Here is a 22803-nt window from a genome sequence, read left to right as displayed (position 1 = left end):
ACTGAGAGTTCTGTAAATTCGCAGAATAACAATTTTCCCCCAACTCAGCAATATTAAACCCATTGACCACTTTCTAGTTCTCCCCTACAATGGCAATCACTGTGAATCATGCAACTCCAGAGACATAACCAGGCTCCAACTCCCAAGGCAATATTACTGTCTCTGAGCAGGAGTCTCAAGTGGTACAAACCACACACAGCTCTGGTGCAGTGAGTCATCTGCCTGTTGAAGATGCTGCATCAGCATTACCCAAAAGTCAATTAGTTCATTTAAACACCATATATAGTTTTCAAATAATTTCCAGATCCAGGGGGAATTTGCATTTTGTAATTCCCACACATCCCTACTAGGAATTAACTCTTTCCAGTGATTCATTCTGAACAGAATTTGCCATTTCCCTATTCTTGATGCTTTAAGGGATTTATTCCTTTGATATGTACAATTAGCTCGATCACCCAAATCCACTATATCCAGTTGGGCTGTGGACTAGGATGAGTCTGCTAAACTTCTTATCACTTGTGACCTAGGGCCCATTTCAATCCAAATACGAAGAAGGGGAACAATATTTTGTCTATATCCTTCTATTACTGGAATTCTGCTGAGTATTTTTGAGCTATATAAATTCAGTGGATGAAATTTGTCCTTGGTGTAAGCTCACTGAAGTCAATGGACTTAAATCACATGAATTTGGTCCTCTTTGGGTTCCATGGAACTGGAATGACATGATGGTAAACAGACACGTTTATCGTAAGAATCAAAGAGAGAAGACAGTTGCCTAGTTTGCATCATGTTCTGCAAATATCTTCCCAAGAGTCCAAAATATTCAAGTCTCTTTCGTGGCCATGGTTAAACCACTAAAAGAGGCTGGATTTTTGTACTGTGGACAAATATCCAAACATATCTGATTCTGAAAACAAATGTGCCAGAAACAAGACTATCTGATGCAGATCAGACCTTGATTTCTTTGTCACATGTTTGCAGCTGAGCCTTTATTCATTTCAGATTAAGAGATGATTGTTCTGGCTGTGGGAAGAACAAAACTGACACTTCACACGTTATGTTTCAATTTTCGTTTGGTCTTCATTCAGCTCTTTCAAGTCCTACCTTCAGCCAATGCCAGAACAAATTGGAAGTTACTTTTAACCACTCACCTCAAAGTTATTATTGTCTTATTGAACTTCTCTTGTTCATATGCGGTAAAAGCCACATAAAGGGACTGAATATATAAAAGAAACCTTTTCTGTAACAGCCAACAAATAGAAATAAAGACAGATTTCAGTATTTCACTCCCAATTTAACATGCAGACAGCATGGCTTGACTTTAGACTCAAACCAAATTACACTCTAGGTCTAATTCAAATATGTGCTCACATAGGTGGCACATGTAGGTGGACTGAAATGGGTTATTGATTCAAGCCAGTCTATTTCTGTTCTCACTTTGTGCCTGGCAACTCCAATCAGAAAATCAAGACCCCATTGTGCTAAGCGACATACAAACGTGTAACAAAGGGGACTTCCCTTCCCCAGAAAGCTTATAATTAATGGGTCACAGCACACTCAATATACCTATTAACCATTCTCAAACACATGGCAGCCCCAAAATACTCCCCCTTCTTCTGATCAGTATGGGAGAGAGCAATCGAGAGCAGAAACAGCTCCTCAGTCAGCAGAATCCCCTCGACTAACCTGCAAGAAAGTCTATTTTTGTGAATTTACATTGCAATTTTGTAGACACAAGAAGTTGGGAGAAGCTTCCTTGACTCTCCCACCTTTAGGGATCTTCCCCAAAGAAGGGCGGGGAATGCATTTCAATCATACCACTGTGCAATTTATAAGTTTGCTCAAACGTAAACCACTGTAAGTTCTCCCCTGCTGTTACCAATATCATCAAGATAAAATAAAATGCACAATTACCCACAGATCTCTCTGTAATGTATAATGCAAACAACTTTTTTAAAGTCAGTTTCTATTCAAAATGAAAATGATTGAATGGAAGATTTCTTAAGGCAAGAACTTTGTGTAAGAGTAGCTATTGTTTTCCAAGTTACGTGGGTTAGAAATTTTCTGCAGTAGTTTTAGAACTTTAGTAATAAACCATTCAGCACATATCACCACTGCACTCTACTGGATAGACTCAGACCTACACAGCTGTAAACCCTGGACGGTAGACTGCGAACAGCTGAAGGCACAGATGATCTGTTGTCTCTAGTGGTATGGCCTGCAATTTTGGAACAGGGGGTTCTGTTCCAATAGTCACCATGACATTCCAAATGGCCCTGGTATGTGTGAAGTCCTAGGTTGCAACAGATTAAAAAACAGGAAATGAACACAACCCAAATCCAGTAAAAACTGCAGATGTTTGGCAACTGGAATATGATTAGCCAACTTGGCTACAACATCAGAGCTAGCACACCTGCTCCTCAGAAGGGTATCAGGGGATTTTTAATGGCCAGGAGTGGTTAAGCCAGGCATTTTTCTTTTTTTATAGGAATGATCACAGCTTCAGCAACACAATGCCCTTATTACCATGCTGAGGTATTGGTCTGGACTTACTCACATGGAAGACTCATCAACACTACTTCAGCATCCTGGATTTCCCATGGTAGCCTCCTACTAGAGGAATGGAGAAGCTCATGCTTAGTGTGAGACTGAAGAGCGTGAGCTCTATGGCATGGCAGAATCCATTCAGAATTGCTCTGTACAAATATTTGTGTATTTTTGCTTTGGTCAATTAAAATCATTACAAAAACTCTTTAAAGTTTTCCATCAGTGATTTAAAAGGTTTTGCATGAATGGATTTACAACTGACAAATTAGGAATTCAACCCTAAGTCTTGGAAACCAGCAGAAGGTCGTTTTAGTGAATTAACTGGTAGAGAAAAGTATTTATTATTTGTTCCTGGTTTTCGAACCACAGGCTAACTTTGGTACCTGTGTGCCCAAAGCCACACACTACTCACTGACTTTCTGCAGTTTCCATTGTACAAATCCCTTCCAAAAATAAAATAATAAAATATTCACTATTGGTATTAACTGCATGTATTAAAAAGCAAATCACTTAACTTCTGTCCCTCTGTCTGCAAATAGGGGGAGATCAGTACTGAGAGATAACAAAGGACCAGTCTGGAACTAAATTCATGAATGACTGGTCTTGGATGGATGTGCCTATAAGAGAGCGAAGTATTGTAATTAAAACACATAACCAAGATGCTACCCAAAGACTGTCTGAAATAAAAAAAACTTTCAAACATGCTTCAAAAAGGACTAATTGTGTGGTTTTCTATAGTGCTCTTCCAGGTACCTTGAAAATTCTGGGCCTAGGCATGATGATATAGGTAGCCAGCCTATAGAGGTAGCTAAATATTTCACAAAGTAATGATACAATGAAATGTTGTGTCAGCTATTATGAAAACACATACTTACAGCATAGCACTTATCTGAGCTGTTCTTGATTTTCTTTAATCAATACTCTGATGCGCTGGGCTTTTTGACTGATATACTATTGGTGGAATTTTCCAAAAGTGACCGAGGATCTCCTAAAATCCCACCTTTTGCTTCTAGACTACTACAGCTCTTTTGAAAAATCACCTCCTAGATAGCCCATTTCTGGCACGCTCTGATTGCTTAGAACAAGATTTTCAAATGTATGATTCAGACGCTCTGTTTTCAGGCTTCTGGCTTTTTTAAATCTTGGCCTTTATGTGCATTCAAGCCAGTTTTGTTTTGTTTTTCTCTCTCTAAGGTTAAAACCTGTTTTAAGAACATCAGTAAATAATTACAACACTTAATTCCGATGCATTTGACATTATATCTGTTACAGATAGAAAGCAAGGACATACACACTTTGTTCAAAAACAAAGAGTAAGTTAACAGAAAATAGAAGTTGTGGTTCTCTGATGTCAGATCTTGCTACATGCTTTTCACGGATTTATTTGAGTAACAATGCACAGGTTGCATCAACAATTGCCTGTGCAATATCCTTAGTGAAAATAAAATTTAAAAAGAATACCAACTGAACTGTTTATTTCATACCAACAGACATTCAAGATTTGTTTTTACACTTGATCTTAATCACTGAGGTCTTTAAAAAACAATTTGTTTCTTACAGACTTCTACTTCATCTCTCCTTTTAAGTTTACCAGGAAAATTATAAAGGGGAGAAGTTGGGACCTAAAACATGAATATGCAGAATCATAATGATTTCATTTTTACGTTGTGTTTGTAATAGGATTTCCTCTTTCACAATTTTCTTATCACAATATTTTCAAAAATATCACTTGACACAGTCCCCAGTAAACCCAGCTAAAGGCGCTCCAAATTCTTATTTTACTACTTTTGCATGACTGATTTAGAGTGCAGTTTTTGAGAAAAGACTTTAGCAAGTCTCTTATAGCCTTGGTTTTATATAATAATCTACATTATATAAATAGAATATAATATACATAATATATAATAACCTACATTATATAAATGTATACCTACTAGAGGCAGACTATATATATAGAAAATGTCATGAGCTAGATATTTAAAATAATACAAGAATCACCACTATCATCAGACAAAAGGAATGTAAATTTACATGTCTGTTTAAGGTTTCAACTTCTGGGTTTGTTTCAGATTTATTTATTTGACATAGGAAAGGCTCAGTGCAGGTTTGTGAGATTAAAGCATATGTTAGTTACAAGTGTGATCTACAAAATATTGTTAGTACTAGTGTAATGGTCTAAACCGGCACCACTATCATCATTTGGAATTATATCAGTCTTCAAAGGGAGCGTGGGTAGGGACATAATGTGTGAAATGGTATATACGTATTTAATGTTATAATGGATGGATTGTGATTGTGGTGTGCTCTTATCTTTAAACCTGTGAAATAGTCACACTGCTTTGGTGGATCAGGTTTTAAGTGAAATGAGATTATTTTCTCTGTGTGTCCGCAATTCTAATAACTTCATACTAGGATGACTAGTGTCAGCATGGAACATTTTGTAACCACAGAACTAATGGTTCAGCCTGCCTTTTTTTGGTTTTAATGTCACTATAGTTTATGTGAAGGTTAATTATAATCAGTAGAAATCTTTAAAATGATGGAATATTTTGTTTCACAACATTTTGAAGTCTCTTCACCATACAGACTCCGCACATTTGTTATTAACCATGGCTCAACAACTTAAAGTGCTTTGTTTTCATTCATTTTGACTTTTTAAACATAGATATCAAGGAAGTGCCCTGAGTGAGCACAAAAGTTGTCTCCAACATCTTCGCCTGCAATTTCCTGTTAAATATAAGTTTAAAACCTGGGCGTTTAGAGTACCTTTGCCTGTACACATGTACAGTGCTGAGGATGACTTTCAGCATTAGAAAATAGAAGACCCACATAGGAGAGGCATTACAAACATGGTTTCATCTTACTTTTAGGGCTATATCAACATTTAAAGTTGCTGATATAACTCCCATAGGAAACTTCTTTATCCTGCATACGCATCACAAAGCCTTTCTTGGACCACAAGACACCCCCCCTTTGTGCCTGTTAGGGTATTTGCACTTCATTGCAAAGGGAAGTGTGTTTATAGCACGGGTAGGTGTACTATGATCTAACACAGGTCTTTAGCTAGCACTAGTGTAACATGCCAGCGTAGGTGTCAGCCCGGGTTATCAACCAGATTACAAGCCTGCTAGGGACCTTGGGTGTGTAATCTGGTTACTAGCCTGTGGTTGCTCAAGTACGTACCCAGGTCCTGGGCAGGTGGGGCTAACTCATGCTGGTGCCACAGCTTCACCGCTCATTATTTGGGCTAACTTCGATCCAGTTGGTTCAAAGCTAGCTCATGTATGTCTACACATACTGCAGTCACACCTCCCGATTGCAGCACAGACACACTTAAAGGCAATGGGAGCAGTCTAAGGAAGAGCCCTCCAACTGGATCCTGTGACTTGTATGCCAATCAAAGGACATGGCCTCCATTCCTCACAAGACCCTTCTTCACAGAGGTGCACTGGCTTATTCCTATTCCAACAGTCACGCTACAAGCGCCTTAACGCCTAGATTTTTAGAAACGTGTATGTGCAATTGTACAAATAATGTGCTCATGCCTCTGCCGTGATGAAGATGTTTGACCATTTGCTTGCCTGCAACCAAAGCAACTGTAGTTGCAAAACACAGTAACTGAAATCTAAAAAGTTAGGTCTAAATAACTCATGTGCAGTGTAACTCATGTTTAAGCGTAAATAGTGGAAAGTTACCATAGGGCTACACGTTCCAAAGTGCTCAGCACTCAGACAATGGGACATGTTGGGCATTGAGCACTTTTGAAAACATGGCCACATTTAGGTGCCTAAACGGGAGCTAATTATGTGTGTACAATTTCAATTCTAAAAATCTGAGCATTAAATACTTGCCGCCGTAGCTATGGTTAGAATGAGAACACTCCTGGCTATAAGAGCATCTTAGAGATGTCACGACACAAGAGGCCAAAGTAACTGATTCTTTCCCTCCACCAAACGTACTATAAATGCATTACTGGCTTGGAGAGCCTTACATATTAGTGGTAATAAAATGGGAGTTTAATAAGCATTGGAGTTGACCAGAGAATAATAATTTCATTTGTCAAGATTTCACAATTTGGTTTTGTTGCGATTCTGAATGAAAAATCAAAATTTGCAAAATTATCCATCAAACAAGAACATTTTCTGCCCATCTCTAGGGGCCCAGGCTCTGGGGCAGTCCACCTGGTACATGAGCAGACAGGAAACCTATCTGGCAGGTCAGGTTCCATAGGAAAACTGCTTGGTTTCTGGTGGTATTTTGTCAAAATCAAACTGTCTTCACAAAGCATGTAGGTTTTGATTCAGCAAATTCTGAAGGAAAAAGGTTTCATCAGAACTTTTCCAACCGGCGCTAACAAACATCTATATAGCAACTTACGTACAAAACACTCACCATTTATGATATATAAATTATATATAGGGATTGTAAAATCTTGGATGGGAGATGCCGGCGGTTGAACAGTGCACCACAATTCCTTCCAACAATTCAACACAAAATGAGGATAATCCAACTGAAGCAACAGTGCAAACTCAGGTAGGGAGAATGTGGTTACCCAGATGGAATTTGGCCAAATCATGGGGCTAACTTCCAAACTCCTTGCTTAAAATGTTACAGGATAAACATCCAAGACTTGGTTTTATAGCATCCAAAATAAGGTTTTCTTCACATTTCACTGAATCTAATCATATGACTAATGATTTTTTTTTTACAGACACTTGCAACTAATGAAATATATTTTGACTTCTTTTAATGTTTAAATGGAAAAAATATGTTAAAAAGTATGAGGATCACATTTGAGTGTACACTTATTCTTATTAAATCACTTTCAATCTCTCCTATTCAACATCAATTTTCCTAGTATCAGGTAGACTTAAATGACGTTCGACTGAGAGACTACCATTGTTTTCTCAAAACTAAATTTTAAGGCTCCTCATTGAATGACATAAGAGGCTGATTAACTTCCACGAAAACTGAAGATGTGGTCACTTCTTCGGATCAGCCCTTGATGAAGAGATTCTGAAAGCTGAAGCTGTGATTAAGACTTTCCTACGATTCCTCCTCTGTGGAGTGTAGTTGCCAAAGCCCCTTCTTATTATAAATAATTTGTATTATTGTAGTGCATAGTAGCCCAAGTCCTGGACCAGAATCCCAGTGTTGGGCACTGTTCAAATACAGTGAATTGACTTTTAATGAAAAAGTTAAACGAATAGCACAAAAAGGTGATGAGATACCATATTAATACTAATAGCTATGAACAGCTTCGATTGATTAAAAAGGCAAAAGGTCAAGTTCTTTCAACAAAAAGTAAAATGTAGCACAACCACAGAGAAGTTAGATGGAAAACAACACTCTTGCCTATGCCAGGAAAAGAGAGATAGTAAAAGGAGATATTTCGGCAGCTTAAGGAAACGCTTCAGAAATTTTCTGGAACATAAATGCTGAAAACTATAATGCAGTTACTTCATTTTAAAAACGAAGGGAAAACAGTGGGAGAAATACACTTTTTTCCTGCAATTTACTTTTGTTTTAAATGCAAAACTCATTTGATTGAGTGGGCATGGGGTTGCCTATTTTTTAAATAAGGTAATGATTATGTTTTCGTGCCTCTGAGTGGAGGGAGCCAGCATAAGGCATCAGTTAAATCCTCAAAATAGGGCCTAAATGATACATAGGTCTTCTGGTGCCTTCTGCATAGGGGTGAATAGTGCCATTTTGAATTAGAAAATGCATAGTAATTCCAGACTAGAGTTTCCACTACTGAAATTTACACTGAAATCAAAGAAACACAACCACACAACTTTAAACCAACTTTGTGACTTTTATTGATGGGCGACAACTTTATACTCCTAGATATCACTAAACTGTGTACAATTAGGAACTCAACATTATAGGAGAGCAGACAGCAAAATTAAACAAAGCCGACTTAAAGAAATATCAATCTTCATTATTTTGCCCATTTTTTTAAAATCTCATGTACACAGAAGCATAAATGCAGTTTGAAATTTCAATAGCAATAAAGTTACAATCACCCATCTATATAGACTAACATTTTAACTCCAAATATTTGATCTGCAATGTGTACTTAAGCAGTTTCTCACCGCACAATTATTAAAATGTGTTTTTTTCCTATTAGGAACCAGCAACTCTGCATTTTGTACTTTTGTACATTGTTTTGAAGCACATAGAACCATTTTTTTCCTGATATACACTGGCTCATGTTTTACCATTTATCAAAAACTACTGGGGGAGCAGAGAGAGCTTTTTTTTTTTTTTCTTTTTTTTTTTTTTGTAATTTTTTTTATTTAAGTAAAGATAAAACTTATTTTCACAGAAATCTACAAGTTTGTTGCTGGTGCAGGGTTTTCTTCTACAATGCAATTTGAAAGTGGGAATCAAATGCAAATCCACTTTATCATCTTAGGATTCAGCATTAACTCAAATATTTATCTTTTTGTGATTAGTGAGACAGTCTTTCAACTAAATGACATCATTCTGGAAAGCCAAAAGTCAACACACAAACTATGTTGTGCACAACCCCCAAAAGATAGTTTCCTTTTTTATTCTATCCCATAGTTGCAAGGGAAAAAAAGGATTCACTCAAAAGAGCATTTAAAGGAAGAAAAAAGTTAGTGATAGTTGGCGTTCTACAAAGCAGGTATCTTGCACACACAGCGTAAAGAGGGAAGTTTCACAGCAGGTCAACTCGGCGATAGTACAGGAGGTAGGCTGTGCGTTCAGCAGACGGCTTCACCACCTGGTACTGATTTATCACTTTTACTGCCTGGTCATCAATGCGTAACCAGCCATTAAGACCAATTTGGAAGACGTCTGTAGTGTAATGGCCACCAGTTGCGCTGTTTCCATGATGATAGACAACTGCAAAGAAATAAGTTAATGTTTACATTCCACAGGAATACAAATTCCCTACAAAGTTGCTTTGTTTAAGTTCATAATTCAAACAAACTTTCCAATGCACATTAGATCAAGAACATATTTTTTTAAAGAAGGTTTAATATTATACAGGAGGTAAAAAATTTAGTCTACAACGTCAACTACATGCTGAATGGCATGTTTAAACACTATCCTGCACTGAAGTTATACCTACATAGTGGTCACCACTAAAACTTTTATAAATGTCTTTGCAAGTACTTAAAGTTATACCTGGATTATCTATATGATAGCAAACACTGTCATAATTTTATCTACTTACAAAGGAACTAGCATTACAATACTAGTTTTATGTTTCACTGGCAGTAAACAAACTCGGAAGTCTAAAGAAGTGAAAAATAATTTTCTTAAAATCATGTGTCACAAAGGTCTAAGACAAATATTTTTAATTTACTACAGGCCTTTCAGGGAAGGGTTGACTTCACAGGAAAAGACCAATGGGACTGATAGACCATCTTCCTGAAACAATTCAACAAAGCTTTGGAAAACTCATTTAGGGCTGACAAACTTAGTAAATAGTTGAGAACAAACAACCACTTGAAATCTCCTAGATGTCCAATTTGTTGCCTTTTGTCATTTTAAATCAAAAGGATATTAAATTACCTACTTTAATCTATGAACAGTTATTATGCAGAATCAGACATCCCTGTGACTTAAACCAGAAGCCTCTGAGTCAAACTTCTCTCATATCTAATCATAAAACCTCAAGTCTTTATATACAAGACATCATGAAACTGTATAATATCAGAACTCTCTGTTCAAAGTAATCTCTATTACAAATAGTCTCTATGATTACCTCTAACCCATTTAATTTTGCTTGAAGTATGGTTCCGCCCTACAAAACTGATTCCATAAGAATAGCACTGAGGGGGTCCCATGCTTATCTCTCAACTTGCATACTGAATGTGCTCAGTATACAAGTTAAAGTTTTGTGAGTGCCAATCCTGCAACCTCAACATGGAATGAAGTTGGATTCTTTCCTTTGAGTGTGTCACCACTTGCAGTATGTTCTGCAGCAAAATTAGGCCCATTTGTTCCTGTGCAAACTACACCCCATCTTCAAACTGCGCTATCAGTTACGTGTGTGGATTTTTACTGCCTTCAGTGGGGTTGCACAGGTAACTAGATTTATGCTGGTATATAATTTTGGTAATAATGCACAAGAAGGAAGAGAATCTAGCTCATTCTGTTAGCTATGTTTGGCTCTGCAATGCTAATAGAAGTAAACAAAGCAGTAAAAACATGTCTTTTTGTCACTAAAGTGACAAACTGAGTTTTGAATACACACAGGAAGCAGTAGGAAAGTATCATTTTTACAGTCAATCTTTCAGAGTTGAACCACACTTTAAACTTATTCTGATTTTGTTTACACTTCTATGAAGACAAATACATTTATGAGTACTGTAGTTAAGCAAAGTAGACAGGTATGATTTACGGTATATGCACATTCTAAATTATATGTATATTTCAAGAGTTCTTTAAAATGGAAGCTATCCTACAAGATTTTCTAGGGTGCAGTGTTTGTATTTTATCTTACTGCAGAATATTAAGGCAAACCTCTGGTTATATTTCTAATTAGAAATATCCTTTATTCTTAAAAAAGATCTCTAATTCTTTTTTAATCATTAAAATTTTGTACAATTAGAATGTTGTGTGTGTAAATTCTGGATTGACAACACTGGAGACTGAAATGATGTTTGTTTCTACAGAACTGTGGCAATGCAAGTTTCCTCATACTGGCTCTCCACCCCTGTCCTGGAAAGCCCACAGCAGAGGTGAGAATTGTTCCACTAAAGTAACTGCTGCCCTCTGCTAAGATTGCCAGTCATGATGGTGCTTTATGTAAGTTGGTTATCCTGCCTGAACAGAACAGAATCCAAACTACCATGTCACATAAGGCCACCAGAGCTGGAACCAATCTGATCCAGGGGGCCAGATGCAATGCATCCAAAGATGCTGAGGGAGTTGGATGATGTGACTGCAGAACCACTGGCCATTATCTTTGAAAAATCATGGCGATTGGGAGAGGTCCTGGATGATTGGAAAAAGGCAAATATAGTGCCCATCTTCAAAAAAGGGAAGGAGGAGGAACCGGGAACTACAGACGAGTCAGCATCACCTCAGTCCCCAGAAAAACCATGGAGCAGGTCCTCAGGAATCCATTTTGAGGCACTTAGAAGAGAGGAATGTGAACAGGAACAGTCAGCATGGATTCACCAAGGGAAAGTCATATCTGACCAACCTGATGCCTTCTATGATGAGATGACTAGCTCTGTGGATGTGGGGAAAGCAGTGGACGCATATCTTGACTTTAGCGAAACTTTTGATACGTTCTCCCATAGTATTCTTATCAGCAAGTTACAGAAGTATGGGTTGGATGAATGGACTATAAGATGGATACGAAGTTGGTTAGATCATCAGGCTCAATGGGCAGTGATCAACGGCTCGATGTCTAGTTGCAGCCAGTAACAAGTGGAGTGCCCCATGGGTTGGTGCTGGGGCCGATTTTGTTCAACATCTTCATTAATGATCTAGAGGATGGGGTGGATTGCACCCTCAGCAAGTTTGCAGAAGACACTAAGCTGCAGGGAGTGGTACTATTTGGAGGGTAGGCATAGGATACAGAGTGACCTAGACAAATTGGAGGATTGAGCCAAAAAAATCAGATGAGGTTCAACAAGGACAAGTACAGAGTCCTGCACTTAGGCTGAAAGAATCCCATGCACTGCTACAGACTAGGGACCAACTGGCTAGGCAGCAGTTCTGCAGAAAACAACCTAGGGGCAATAGTGGACAAGAAGCTGGATATGAGTCAACAATGTGCCCTTATTGCCAAGAAGGCTAACGGCATTTTGGGATGCATTAGTAGGAGCATTACCAGCAGATTGAGGGAAATAATTATTCCCTTCTATTTGGCACTGGTGAGGCCACATTTGGAGTACTGTGTCCTGTTTTGGGCCCCCCACTACAAAAAGGATGTGAAAAAATTGGAGAGAGTCCAGTGGAAGGCAACAAAAATGATTAGGGGGCTGGAGCACATTACTTATGAGGAGAGGCTGAGGGAACTAGGCTTGTTTAGTCTGCAAAAGAGAAGAATGAGGAGGGATTTGATAGCAGCCTTCAACAATCTGAAAGAGGGTTCCAAGGAAGATGGAGCTAGGCTGTCCTCAATGGTAGTAGATGACAGAACAAGGAGCAATGGTCTCAAGTTGCACTGAGGGTGGTCTAGGTTGGGTATTAGGAAAAAGTTTTTCACCTGTAGGGTGCTGAAGCACTGGAATGGGTTACCTAGGGAGGTGGTGGAATTTTCATCCTGAAGAGGTTTTAAGATGCGGCTTGACAAAGTCTTGGCTGGGATGATTTAGTTGGGGTTGATCCTGCTTTGAGCAGGGGGTTGGACTAGATGATCTCCTGAGGTCTTTCCAATCCTAATCTATGATTCTATGGTGGCCTAGAGGTGAAAAGCTCCAGTCCCCTGCGCCACTCAGCTCATCTTTTTCTTCTGATGCTAATGCAAATTAGCAGGTGCAAATCTTACTAATCTGTGTATAATTTTAAGATGCATAGAGTAATGTAATGTTTTGTTTAATAATAAAATGCTTCTGAATATTTACACCAGCTTCCATTGTTTAATACCAATATCAGTTTTTCATCTGGTACTTTGATATACTTCTAATGGAAAAATGTCTTTTCGTAACAGCCAACTCAGTAGCACCTTTATTTCACATACAATATGCTGTTCATACATTGCAAGAAGTGCTCATCTTGAGAGATATATTGGAACTGGAAAAGGTACATAAAAGAGCAACAAAAATGATCAGGAATATGGAACAGGTTCCATATGAGGAGAGATTAATAAAATTGGGACTTTTCAGCTTGGAAAAGAAGACTAAGGGGGATATGATAGACATCTATCCAATCATGACTGGTGTGGAGAAAGTAAATAAGGAAGTGTTATTTACCCCTTCTCATAACACAAGGACTAGGGGGTCACCAAATTAAATTAAACAGGCAGCAGGTTTAAAATGAACAAAAGAATATCCTACAAATCAGTGATGTGTCAAATATAGCTTTATTAAAGTTGTAGATGTTCTTTTGGCTGTGCAAGATGTATGTACTAGTCAAGTTGCATGTCTCCAACACCAATTTGTCATCAGTAACAGTTATGCTACACAATTTGTATTAAGTGTCATCATAAATGAATAATACTCACAGAAGAATTGATACTTAAAACAATCTCATTGAGAAAAAAGGAATATTGATGTACACCATTTGAGACAATACAGATCTATACACATCTTAATATAAGCTTTGCTGTCTGCATTCTTTCACTGAAAAGCAAGTATCTGTGTACATTTTGTACGATGGATCTGGTACAGAACTGTGATCCTATGTTACTTAGACAGAAGCTGATACAATGTGACAGGTAATCACAAAATAGGAATATTCAGCACTTGTGTCACTTTACACTAGAACAGGGGTGGCCAACCAGTCAGACACAAAGAGTCAAAAAATAGATGTAGATATCGCAAAGAGCCACAGGTCTCTTACCCTCCCGCAAAAATTCACGCTGATGCATCAATTTCGGCAGCAGCTGGTCAATTTCACTTACAGTCTCAAAGGGCTGCTTGCGACTTGGCATTTATATAAGCAAAGAGCTGCATGCGGCTCGCGAGTTGGTCACCCCTGCACTAGAACTTATTACCCCTGCAAGTTACTTCACTTTAATTTAAAGTTTAAATTCAATTCAATTCAAGTTTAATTTTATAATCCAAACTCCGGAACTACAAAATTTCCACAGCCAGAACTCCTATATGTAATGCAATATGTTGAGCTAGAGCGACATAAATGGCTACATACCTGCAAAGAGCCGGTAGGTTCTTTGGCCTTTAAAAATCTTGCTTTTCACACCTGGAGATAGTAGCTCTGAAAAAGCAAAAGCAACACTTAACAAGTTAAAAACTTGTGTTAACAGATGCCAGATGAATATTTATTCCTGAGACAAACAGAGAGAAAGGGTAAAATAGATTTTCAACTTCCTACATCAGCTGCAAAGAAACAAATGAAATCTCAGCATGCTGACACCGAAAACACTGATTTTCTGTTGTGTTCTGTTTCAAGTTTCTTACCGCCAGAGAGCACTGGCCTTTGAATATGGGGTTTCAAGCAAGAGTACTGTTCAGATCTACCCCAGAGAATCAGAGGAGAAAGGAAAAAGGGCCAGATCTAAGTTATCTCCCCTGCCAAGCTTCTTTTTGGAAGATGAGAGGACCAGCCTGTAGACTCTCAGACTGTAAAGGACATAGCAGTTGCCTGTCTTGCTTTGACCAAAGTGTGTAACACACATTTTACAGATTTCAACCCCTCTAGTATGTCTTAAAAAAAAAAAACCCAAAACCCACCAAGATCAAATCATACTCTCTTATAAAGTAAATACATCATTTATAATGTATTTCTACATAATTAGCCTTATGATTTCAAGTTTTCTTGGAACATATTGCAGACAGCATAAAAATACTGAACTACTTACTGGTTGACTGAACAGTCATAACGTGTCAGAATAAAAAAAAAAGGTTTCTCATTTCTCTTCACCAACCCAATCAATGGCTTTTATTATGATGCTTTACCACCTCTTTGGATAGATTCCAAACTGAAGTATTATAATTCATTATTTGATTATGAGCAGCCTTGACTAGGTACTCCAATCAGTTAAGGTCACTGTCTGAGCACAGTACACAGTATTCCTCAGCCCTGAACATCTTACAATCTTAGGCCCCAATTCTACAAGTTCCACTCGGATGCTGGACCGCATGAACCCCCAGTCAAGTCAATGGAGCCTGAAAAATGTTCCAGGATCTGACTGCATGGAGTTCTTTGACGGATTGGGGTATAAATCAAGATAGTACAGGCGGCAAGTGCTGTAAAAAAAGCCTGAACACATTAGCTCAGAGCATCACTGGACTGGATTCCCCTAATCCACAGCTAGCATGGACAAAAATAAGGCACACAAGATAATAGTACATTTAGACGATGAGAGTTCTGGCATGTATATAACCAACATGAAACAGAAAAAACAGGTCTCTCCTGTACTGAGCTTGCAAAAATTGACTAATACCCTTTGGAAATCATTGAAAATTCTCTTTTCCTGAAAGCAAAAAGAAATAAAGTTCTATTAAAAACTTCACCTTTACTAATTTCCAGGTCAACAGGATACTCAATATTCTTGATAAGCTTCTGACATCCACCAGTTTTCTCATATACAAATCTTTTGAGGTGTAACACAAGAACAGGAGGGAGCTCTTCTAGGGTCACCCTTCGGCTGATCTCCACCTAACACACAGAGAACACAAACATGCATTAAAATTATATCTTAATTTTAGAATCAGTATATCTTGAAGTTAACCCTTTTGAAAATAAAAGCATGTGAACATGATTAATGTGTACAGAACAGGAATTTTATCTAAAGCATACTGCTTGAAAGTTTGTCTGTATTGTGTTAGTTTTATGACAAATATCCTGTTTGCGCACTTTAAGCCTCTAAAGCACATTGGATTTTCCCACTGAAATATTACCTTCAAGGTTCTTTCAACGAGAGGATTTTAAAATCTAGGGACTAACTATGTATTTATGAAGCAGAAAAAAAAAGCTGCAGGCAAATAATGGAGTTCAACATTAGGATTTAGAAATACATTTTCCCACAAATTCATTTTGTTCCTGAAGTCTATTGTCCGACTCTGCAGGATAAATTAAGGCACTCCAAAGTCCTGGAAATACTGGCGCCGATGCTAGGACACATCATACACAGACCAATTGCATATTATGTCACAGCACATAGATTAAGCACATGAGGATCATGACTGGATTAAATTTAAGGCACTGAGCTAGTGAAAGGAGGTAGGGATTGATAACTGTAACATAAGGTAGGAATAAAAAAGCCATTGAAGGTTTTTCTGATGCCTCCTTTATGCTACAAGACTCTTGCCTGCATAGTACACAGCACTGATGAACAAGTTACGAACAGCCATAATTTACAGATGGCAGACTGAGTTCCATCATGAACACATATTTAAGTATTACTGTACTAGTACAACATAATACTTGGAAGCTCTGCAACAATCTAACCAGAAGAGGGTTTAGGGCAGTGGTTCCCAACCTTTTTGGCTCAAGAGGCCACAAATACAATTTTTACAACTGTGAAGGGCCATCTCTCTCCACTCCACCTGCGTCCCTAGGCAGTGGCTCCCTTCTGCAGCCAGGGGGATGGGAGATCAATGCTCCCCTCCCTATGGCTCCAGCAGGGACCCAGAGCCTAGGGACCCAGGCAGAGCGCTTTGCCATGCTCCCTGCTATAGGGAAAGGGAGTGCTGATCTCCCGTCCCCTTGGCTGCAGCAAGGAGCCGGCACCAGCAATGCACTCCATTTGGGTACTTAGGCAGCGGCCTCCTTCTGCAGCCAGCAGGAGGGGAGCCACGGGCCACTCTGAAAGACCCCGCGGGCCACCACGGGTTGGGAACCACTGGTTTAGGGTAATATTTTCTCTTCTCTCTGAATAAACTTCACATGGTTACACTTCATGTTCAAATCATACCCTTAATGTTATCTGGTCATAATGACTCACATTCTTTCATTTATTAATTTTGGGTTCGTCTTAAGTTTTGACATTCTTTCACTCCTTATATAAAGGCATATCATCATCAAGCTTGAGGCTTCTATTAAGTAGATGGGCACATTAAGGCTTAACTGAGCTTCGTACACTGCTCTGTTCTTCTTAAAGCATAGTAATATGGCACCTTCAAAACCTTTGAGACTTACTGATGTGGCATGATAGCTCTGCATAAGTTTCAATAACTACAGTTTTTTCAATCCAAATATACTATTTACCATACTTATATTCTAATGCCTAATCAAAGAGGTGTTAAATTGTAATGCCAACTACTGATAAAAGCAGTCTACTATGAATTCTCACTGATACCATCATCATCCCAGATAGTGTCTGCTATACAGATATTTCAGATGGTTAAAAGGTGTTAAAAACAGATTTATAAGAGCAAAAAATTAGTACAAAATTTTGAAATAAATCAATAATTATTTTTTAAATTTCCAACAAAACACTGAGATTTTCTGCAATCCAAAGAGAAATTCTCCAAAGCCTCTCACTTCTACAATAAAGAGTGTAAACACTCAAATCTACATTTATTTTTAAACACTTTATAAAGTACTCTATATATAGATGAAGCTAAGTTTTTTCTCCTGTCTCATAATGGCTTTGATAAATGGTTTGAATCTTGTATCATTTCACAGAAGCACCTGAATATGCTTCTCTATTCTCCACTGAAATGCTAGCTCCAACAGCAGAACTCTTTCTTCAATCATAACAGGTATCCTTTCATCTTTCACAGCATCAGTATGCTGAGATAAAATGCTTCCACTTTCTCACCAAAAAGAAAAAAAAATCACAAAATGCTGTTCCTTTATCGAGGACTCTCTAAAGCCCTTCCCTACACTGATACCTTCAACCGCTGCACATAAAATGAAGACCTAAAAAAGGTAACGATGAATAGTGTACTGGATCAGTGCACTGTACTGAAATATTTTCTGAGTAGATTTTGTGTTTCTTAAAATGAGGCTGAGACAAGCAGATTTTGTGAGGAAAAGAGGTAGTTACGTTCCCTGACGTATATGGGCTGACTCAGCTTATGAGGTGTAATGCCATGTTTAAAGCAGAATTGGTTTGTGCTGACCCAGAGTTTACTATTACTTTGCTCTGTCAACGTTTATGTAATTCTGAAAGGTTCAAGATATGTCTTTTTGATATTGATGTGTCTAAGAATTTCTTGGATGCAAAAACCGGCAACCTTCTGCAAGCATAAAGGGAGATTTTCTGTGCCTTTATCATTGGGATTCTGCTCCTATTCATACAAAAACCTGGATGAATGGGCTCTGCTTAGCAGTGCCCACTGAATTCCCACTTCTCATGTGTCTAGGAAAAGGTAAAAAGAAGTGACGTGCCAAACCTGTAATACTCTATGAAAGTACTAAAAAATGCCTTATACAACTCGTTCTAAAGCCCTTTCTGACTCCATGAGGCAGCTACAGTCTTAGTACAGTGGAACTATGACCGCTCTTAAGGAGACTATTGAGAGACTTCATATGCAGAAATAAAACATGACTTTATCCACCTAATTATGATGGAGCTGGAAACATTTTGATCTTTTCTGGGATGCTTCCAAGTCACAAGTGAGAAGCCCTAGAATCTGAGTGGACAAGTTTTATATAATGAAAACTTACAGGCTCTCAAGCCATCACCCAGGATCTGGGCCAAAATGTTTACAAGATCCCTAACAGAGGGGAAAAAGAGTAAATTATTTTTAAAAATATAACTAACATTGCATTTTTAACAAGATTTGATACAATTTGATCTGTGAGATCAGAAGGAATCTGAGCTGCAGGCATTCTAGTTCCCCTGTCAGTGACACCACAAGTTATGCTTATGGTAGACAAACAGCATGAAAGAGCTATTTCATTCTCAACTCCTATTTTCACTCTGAACATAATTTTATTTTTAAAAATGTTCCTTTTTTGGACAGAAATGTAAATACTTAAATAAGTACCTTGCTTTTCTGAAGTGTTGAGCACCCAGCAGCTGCAACAAGACAAGCAGAAAAGACCATCCGAATTTTGTTTTAATCGACACATTTTTTTCATAACTCAAAAATGGTTTAATCTTTTTTAAAAAATGCTGCTAGGCCTGTAATGCCTTTAATGTCAAAATTTTAATTTCAAAAGGAAAACTTTGGTGACTGTTAAGAGGGAGTGAAAATAGGAAATCAGAAGGGCAAGCTATATTTATGATGTGTGGTTATCACTCTGAAACCTGAGAAACCACAAAAAATGTAGCTCAAAAACCTGAGAATCTGAGGGAGTTAATGATGCTTTCACATTAAAGTAAAAGAAAAATCATATCTTAACACAGAATGTTGGGTAAAAATTTAAAACTATATATAATACCATCTTTCAACCTGACAATTACTTTAGCATCCTCACCCCACTACTATGTGGTTCCTGAGGATTTCAAGAGAGAAACTCCAGCTAAACAGTCCTGAGCTTTGCTTAACTAATAATACTTTAAGACCAGTGAGGTATAAACACAGGACATGGATCTAAGAATTCTTAAGCACTAATCTTAACATTGACACTTCTTCTGGTGTCGTTTAAGCATGTCGGTTTTCTCCATGTAAAAAGTGTGGGTGAAATACTTGCCCTCCTCATAATGTTTTGAGAAAAAACATCTGTAAAGCATTATGTATACATTAAGAATTATTAAAGTTGAATATTTTCACAACATGTAATACAAAAACTGCTATTTTTTCCTCAATCTCCTTTGAAAAGGAAAGATCTAAAAGGCATTTTGTATGCTTTTATTTCCACTCAGACACTGAAGCAAACCAAAGTTCTAGCACCTAAACCAAACAATTAATAATTAGTTCCAAAACACTGGGTTGTCCATAAAGGGGTTAAAACCATCTGCAGCAGAAACAAGTGATTAGCAAAACAAAATCCTTGTGATAAATAATGATGAGTTTGCACTGCAAATGTTCCTTCCACGAGACGAAATCCTTAAAACCGGAATATTTTCACACTTCTACTCCTACTAGAGGACTGGATATATAATCCAGACAAAGGTGTTTGTCTGTCTATAACTTTCCGAGGAAAATAGTTTTCTATCCTTTCTCCAGTCACAATTATATTCCGAACTGCAAGGTAGGTAAGATATATAGAAACAATGCAGTCTGTGAAGAATTTCCCTAACTTCAAAGAACCCTTTTGCTTGCTTGCCTGTTTAAGGTTATAATGAACACACACTGCACATGAGATTTTAATCTCAGCAACTTCTGGTGACCATGCACAGATGTGATTATACAGATATTAATTCTTTACAGGCACACTGTAAATAGACCGTAAGATCAGCCAACAGGAGAAAAGGGCAAAATATAACATATCCCATCATTCAAGACTGGAAATTGCCAAACTTCATTGCACAGAGAGCTGGTTGGGTACATGGTGCTTTCCCAGAATAGCTTTTTTCATGTGAACTATTGCTGTAATTTTCACATGGATATTATACTATTATAGTTAAATGAATCCCATAGTACAAAAAAGTTTGAGAACTCCTTTTATGGCTCGTCAACCTGCTATTCCTCTAATTCAAGGAGAGAAATCAACATAGGACAGCATTCTGAGTCATGAGACTGTTATAAGTATCTTCTTCAAAAGCTAGGAAATACTCTCACAACCAACTCACATTTTGAAGCACGTCTGTATTATTAGGAGTGTCTGGCAACACCCAGGTCACCTGAGCTTCTGTGTTTTAAACTTAGCGAAAAACTGTTTTCCTTATGACAGTACATACTACCACTTTTCAAACAGAGTGAATTTAATTTATAAACCCTCCTCCCCCTACATAAATCCCACAGTAACTATTACACCACTTCTGCAAATACACTGATTTACTGTCAATGGTTTCATTTAACAGCATTTAGTGTGTCATCTTGTTTGAGTGACCTGGACTGTACATATTAAATATGTAGTACACTTGAAGCATGCCTTGGCAAGGCTAACACTTCTTTTATTAACATAAGGATTAATGTTCAAGCAACCTGTAAAAAACCAACAGCTGTCTGAAAAGCCCTTAAAAATTCAATGTATGACTGTAAAAGTTCCAGCATACAAGACCAGAAACACACCTCCTGTTTAGTTTTTGTGGTGTAACCCTGGACAGACTCTCTTGCCACCAAGGTTTCCAATGCATCCTGGACTGTGCGTATTTTGTCAGACTGGATATCCAGTTGCAGAGTGAAAAACGGCTGCAGAGTAGCAGACTCCTTAGAACTCTGCTGGTAAACCACAGATCTGCAGAAATAGGAAACGAAGTTGAATACTACATTTATTGTCATCTTTTGAAATTTAACAGTGGAGAATCTACTAATCAGGGTGGCTAAAAATTGATTTTTTGGGAAAAATAAAAAAATTGATTTTTTAAAAATTTAAATCAAGATCTTTTTGAATTTGTTATTTAAATTATATTAAGTTTTTCTTTTTAAAAATAAATCTGTTTTAAAATAAATCTGAATTTTATATGAAATATGATAAGGCCTAAACTTATTATAATCTCTTAAAACATTTCAATAAATAATAAATATGCTGAATACCTACGCCTCTATTAAAAACTTTGAGTTAAAAGCTATTTTTTCACATAAAGAAAGAGTCAGGGGGAAAAAAATCTAACTTTTGAGGTCAAGTTTTATAAAGAAGGTAAAACAGGTCCATATATTGTATTAAGAGCTTTTTGCTTCAATAAAATATTTTCAAATGCTGCTTTGTGTATTTAATTAAATTCCTGTTACCATCCTAATGCAGATTGACACAAATAATGAACAAAAAAAAAGGTTGATTATCTAGTACATAAGCAATATATAATTCACCATTTTCTAACATACTAAACATATACAATTAATAAGAATCTGAAAATATTAAGGTACATAATTGCTTAAATAAATGTTATAATGTATCTTCTTACGTAGTGCAATGTGACAAATCAAGGGTAAGGGATCTATTTAGTTGTACATCAATATGTTTTAATGGGTATATGAACCAATGAGACTGCGTCTTTCTTTAAAAAATAACTGAAGTACAAATGGAAAAGTTGATTAAAATCAATCATTTAAATTGAGGCTTTCCACTTGCTGATTTAAATAATGATTTAAATCACTGATTTTAATTGCCTTGATTTAAATCAATCCACCCTGCTACTAGTAAGATGACATTGAAATGAATCTATGAATCCATCCATATATTCTTTAATCAACAAAAAATCAACACAAATATCAAGGTTAAGCATCAATTTCAGCAATCTGATGCACTTTAATGCAATTTCAAGTAAAATGATTGTTTAATATTTGTTAACCTGTATAATTGGTTATTATATTTAAATCAGTGTATTTATGCATGGATTATTTGGCAAGACATCAAACACTTGGAGGACCACATGATCACTCCATTTGTTTTCATTTTTCTTTTAAAGAACTTCCGCTGAGGTTACTATGTTGCTCCAACAAAAGCCAGAGGTACCAAAGTCACCTAAAGGTGCTTGTGGAATCATCCAATGTGACAAGGAGGGGAGGGGGGAATCTTTGACAAAATCTAAACGAAGAAAATGATTCTGAAGTATTGTGTTTTATAATGTATTATGTTTAAATCTACTCGTCTTTTGTTAGTTTGGGGTCTGCAAAACAGTTAGTGACATTTTTC

The 22803-nt window shown here is 37.3% G+C and overlaps 1 protein-coding gene across 2 annotated transcripts in view; it reads right to left on the bottom strand.

Annotated features, from left to right (window-relative positions):
• Positions 1 to 8345: 8345 nt before the first annotated feature.
• The window catches only part of USP10 (ubiquitin specific peptidase 10), a 67064-nt gene continuing 52606 nt past the window's right edge, over positions 8346 to 22803 (bottom strand). For both annotated transcript variants that reach the window (XM_067540186.1, XM_067540187.1), the window contains 4 exons: positions 21240 to 21405; positions 15681 to 15825; positions 14356 to 14421; positions 8346 to 9423 (listed from right to left, as the gene is read on the bottom strand). In XM_067540186.1, the coding sequence (XP_067396287.1) occupies positions 9236 to 9423; positions 14356 to 14421; positions 15681 to 15825; positions 21240 to 21405 (565 nt within the window). In that variant the 3' untranslated portion in view covers positions 8346 to 9235. The remainder of the gene's footprint in view (positions 9424 to 14355; positions 14422 to 15680; positions 15826 to 21239; positions 21406 to 22803) is intronic.

This window comes from Emydura macquarii, unplaced genomic scaffold, assembly GCF_026122565.2.
Source record: "Emydura macquarii macquarii isolate MOO-44397 ecotype Brisbane River unplaced genomic scaffold, CSIRO-AGI_Emac_v2 contig_561, whole genome shotgun sequence".
Taxonomy (NCBI): domain Eukaryota; kingdom Metazoa; phylum Chordata; order Testudines; family Chelidae; genus Emydura; species Emydura macquarii.
Note: the sequence above shows the minus strand (reverse complement) of the source record. Positions and strands in the feature narration are given on the sequence as shown.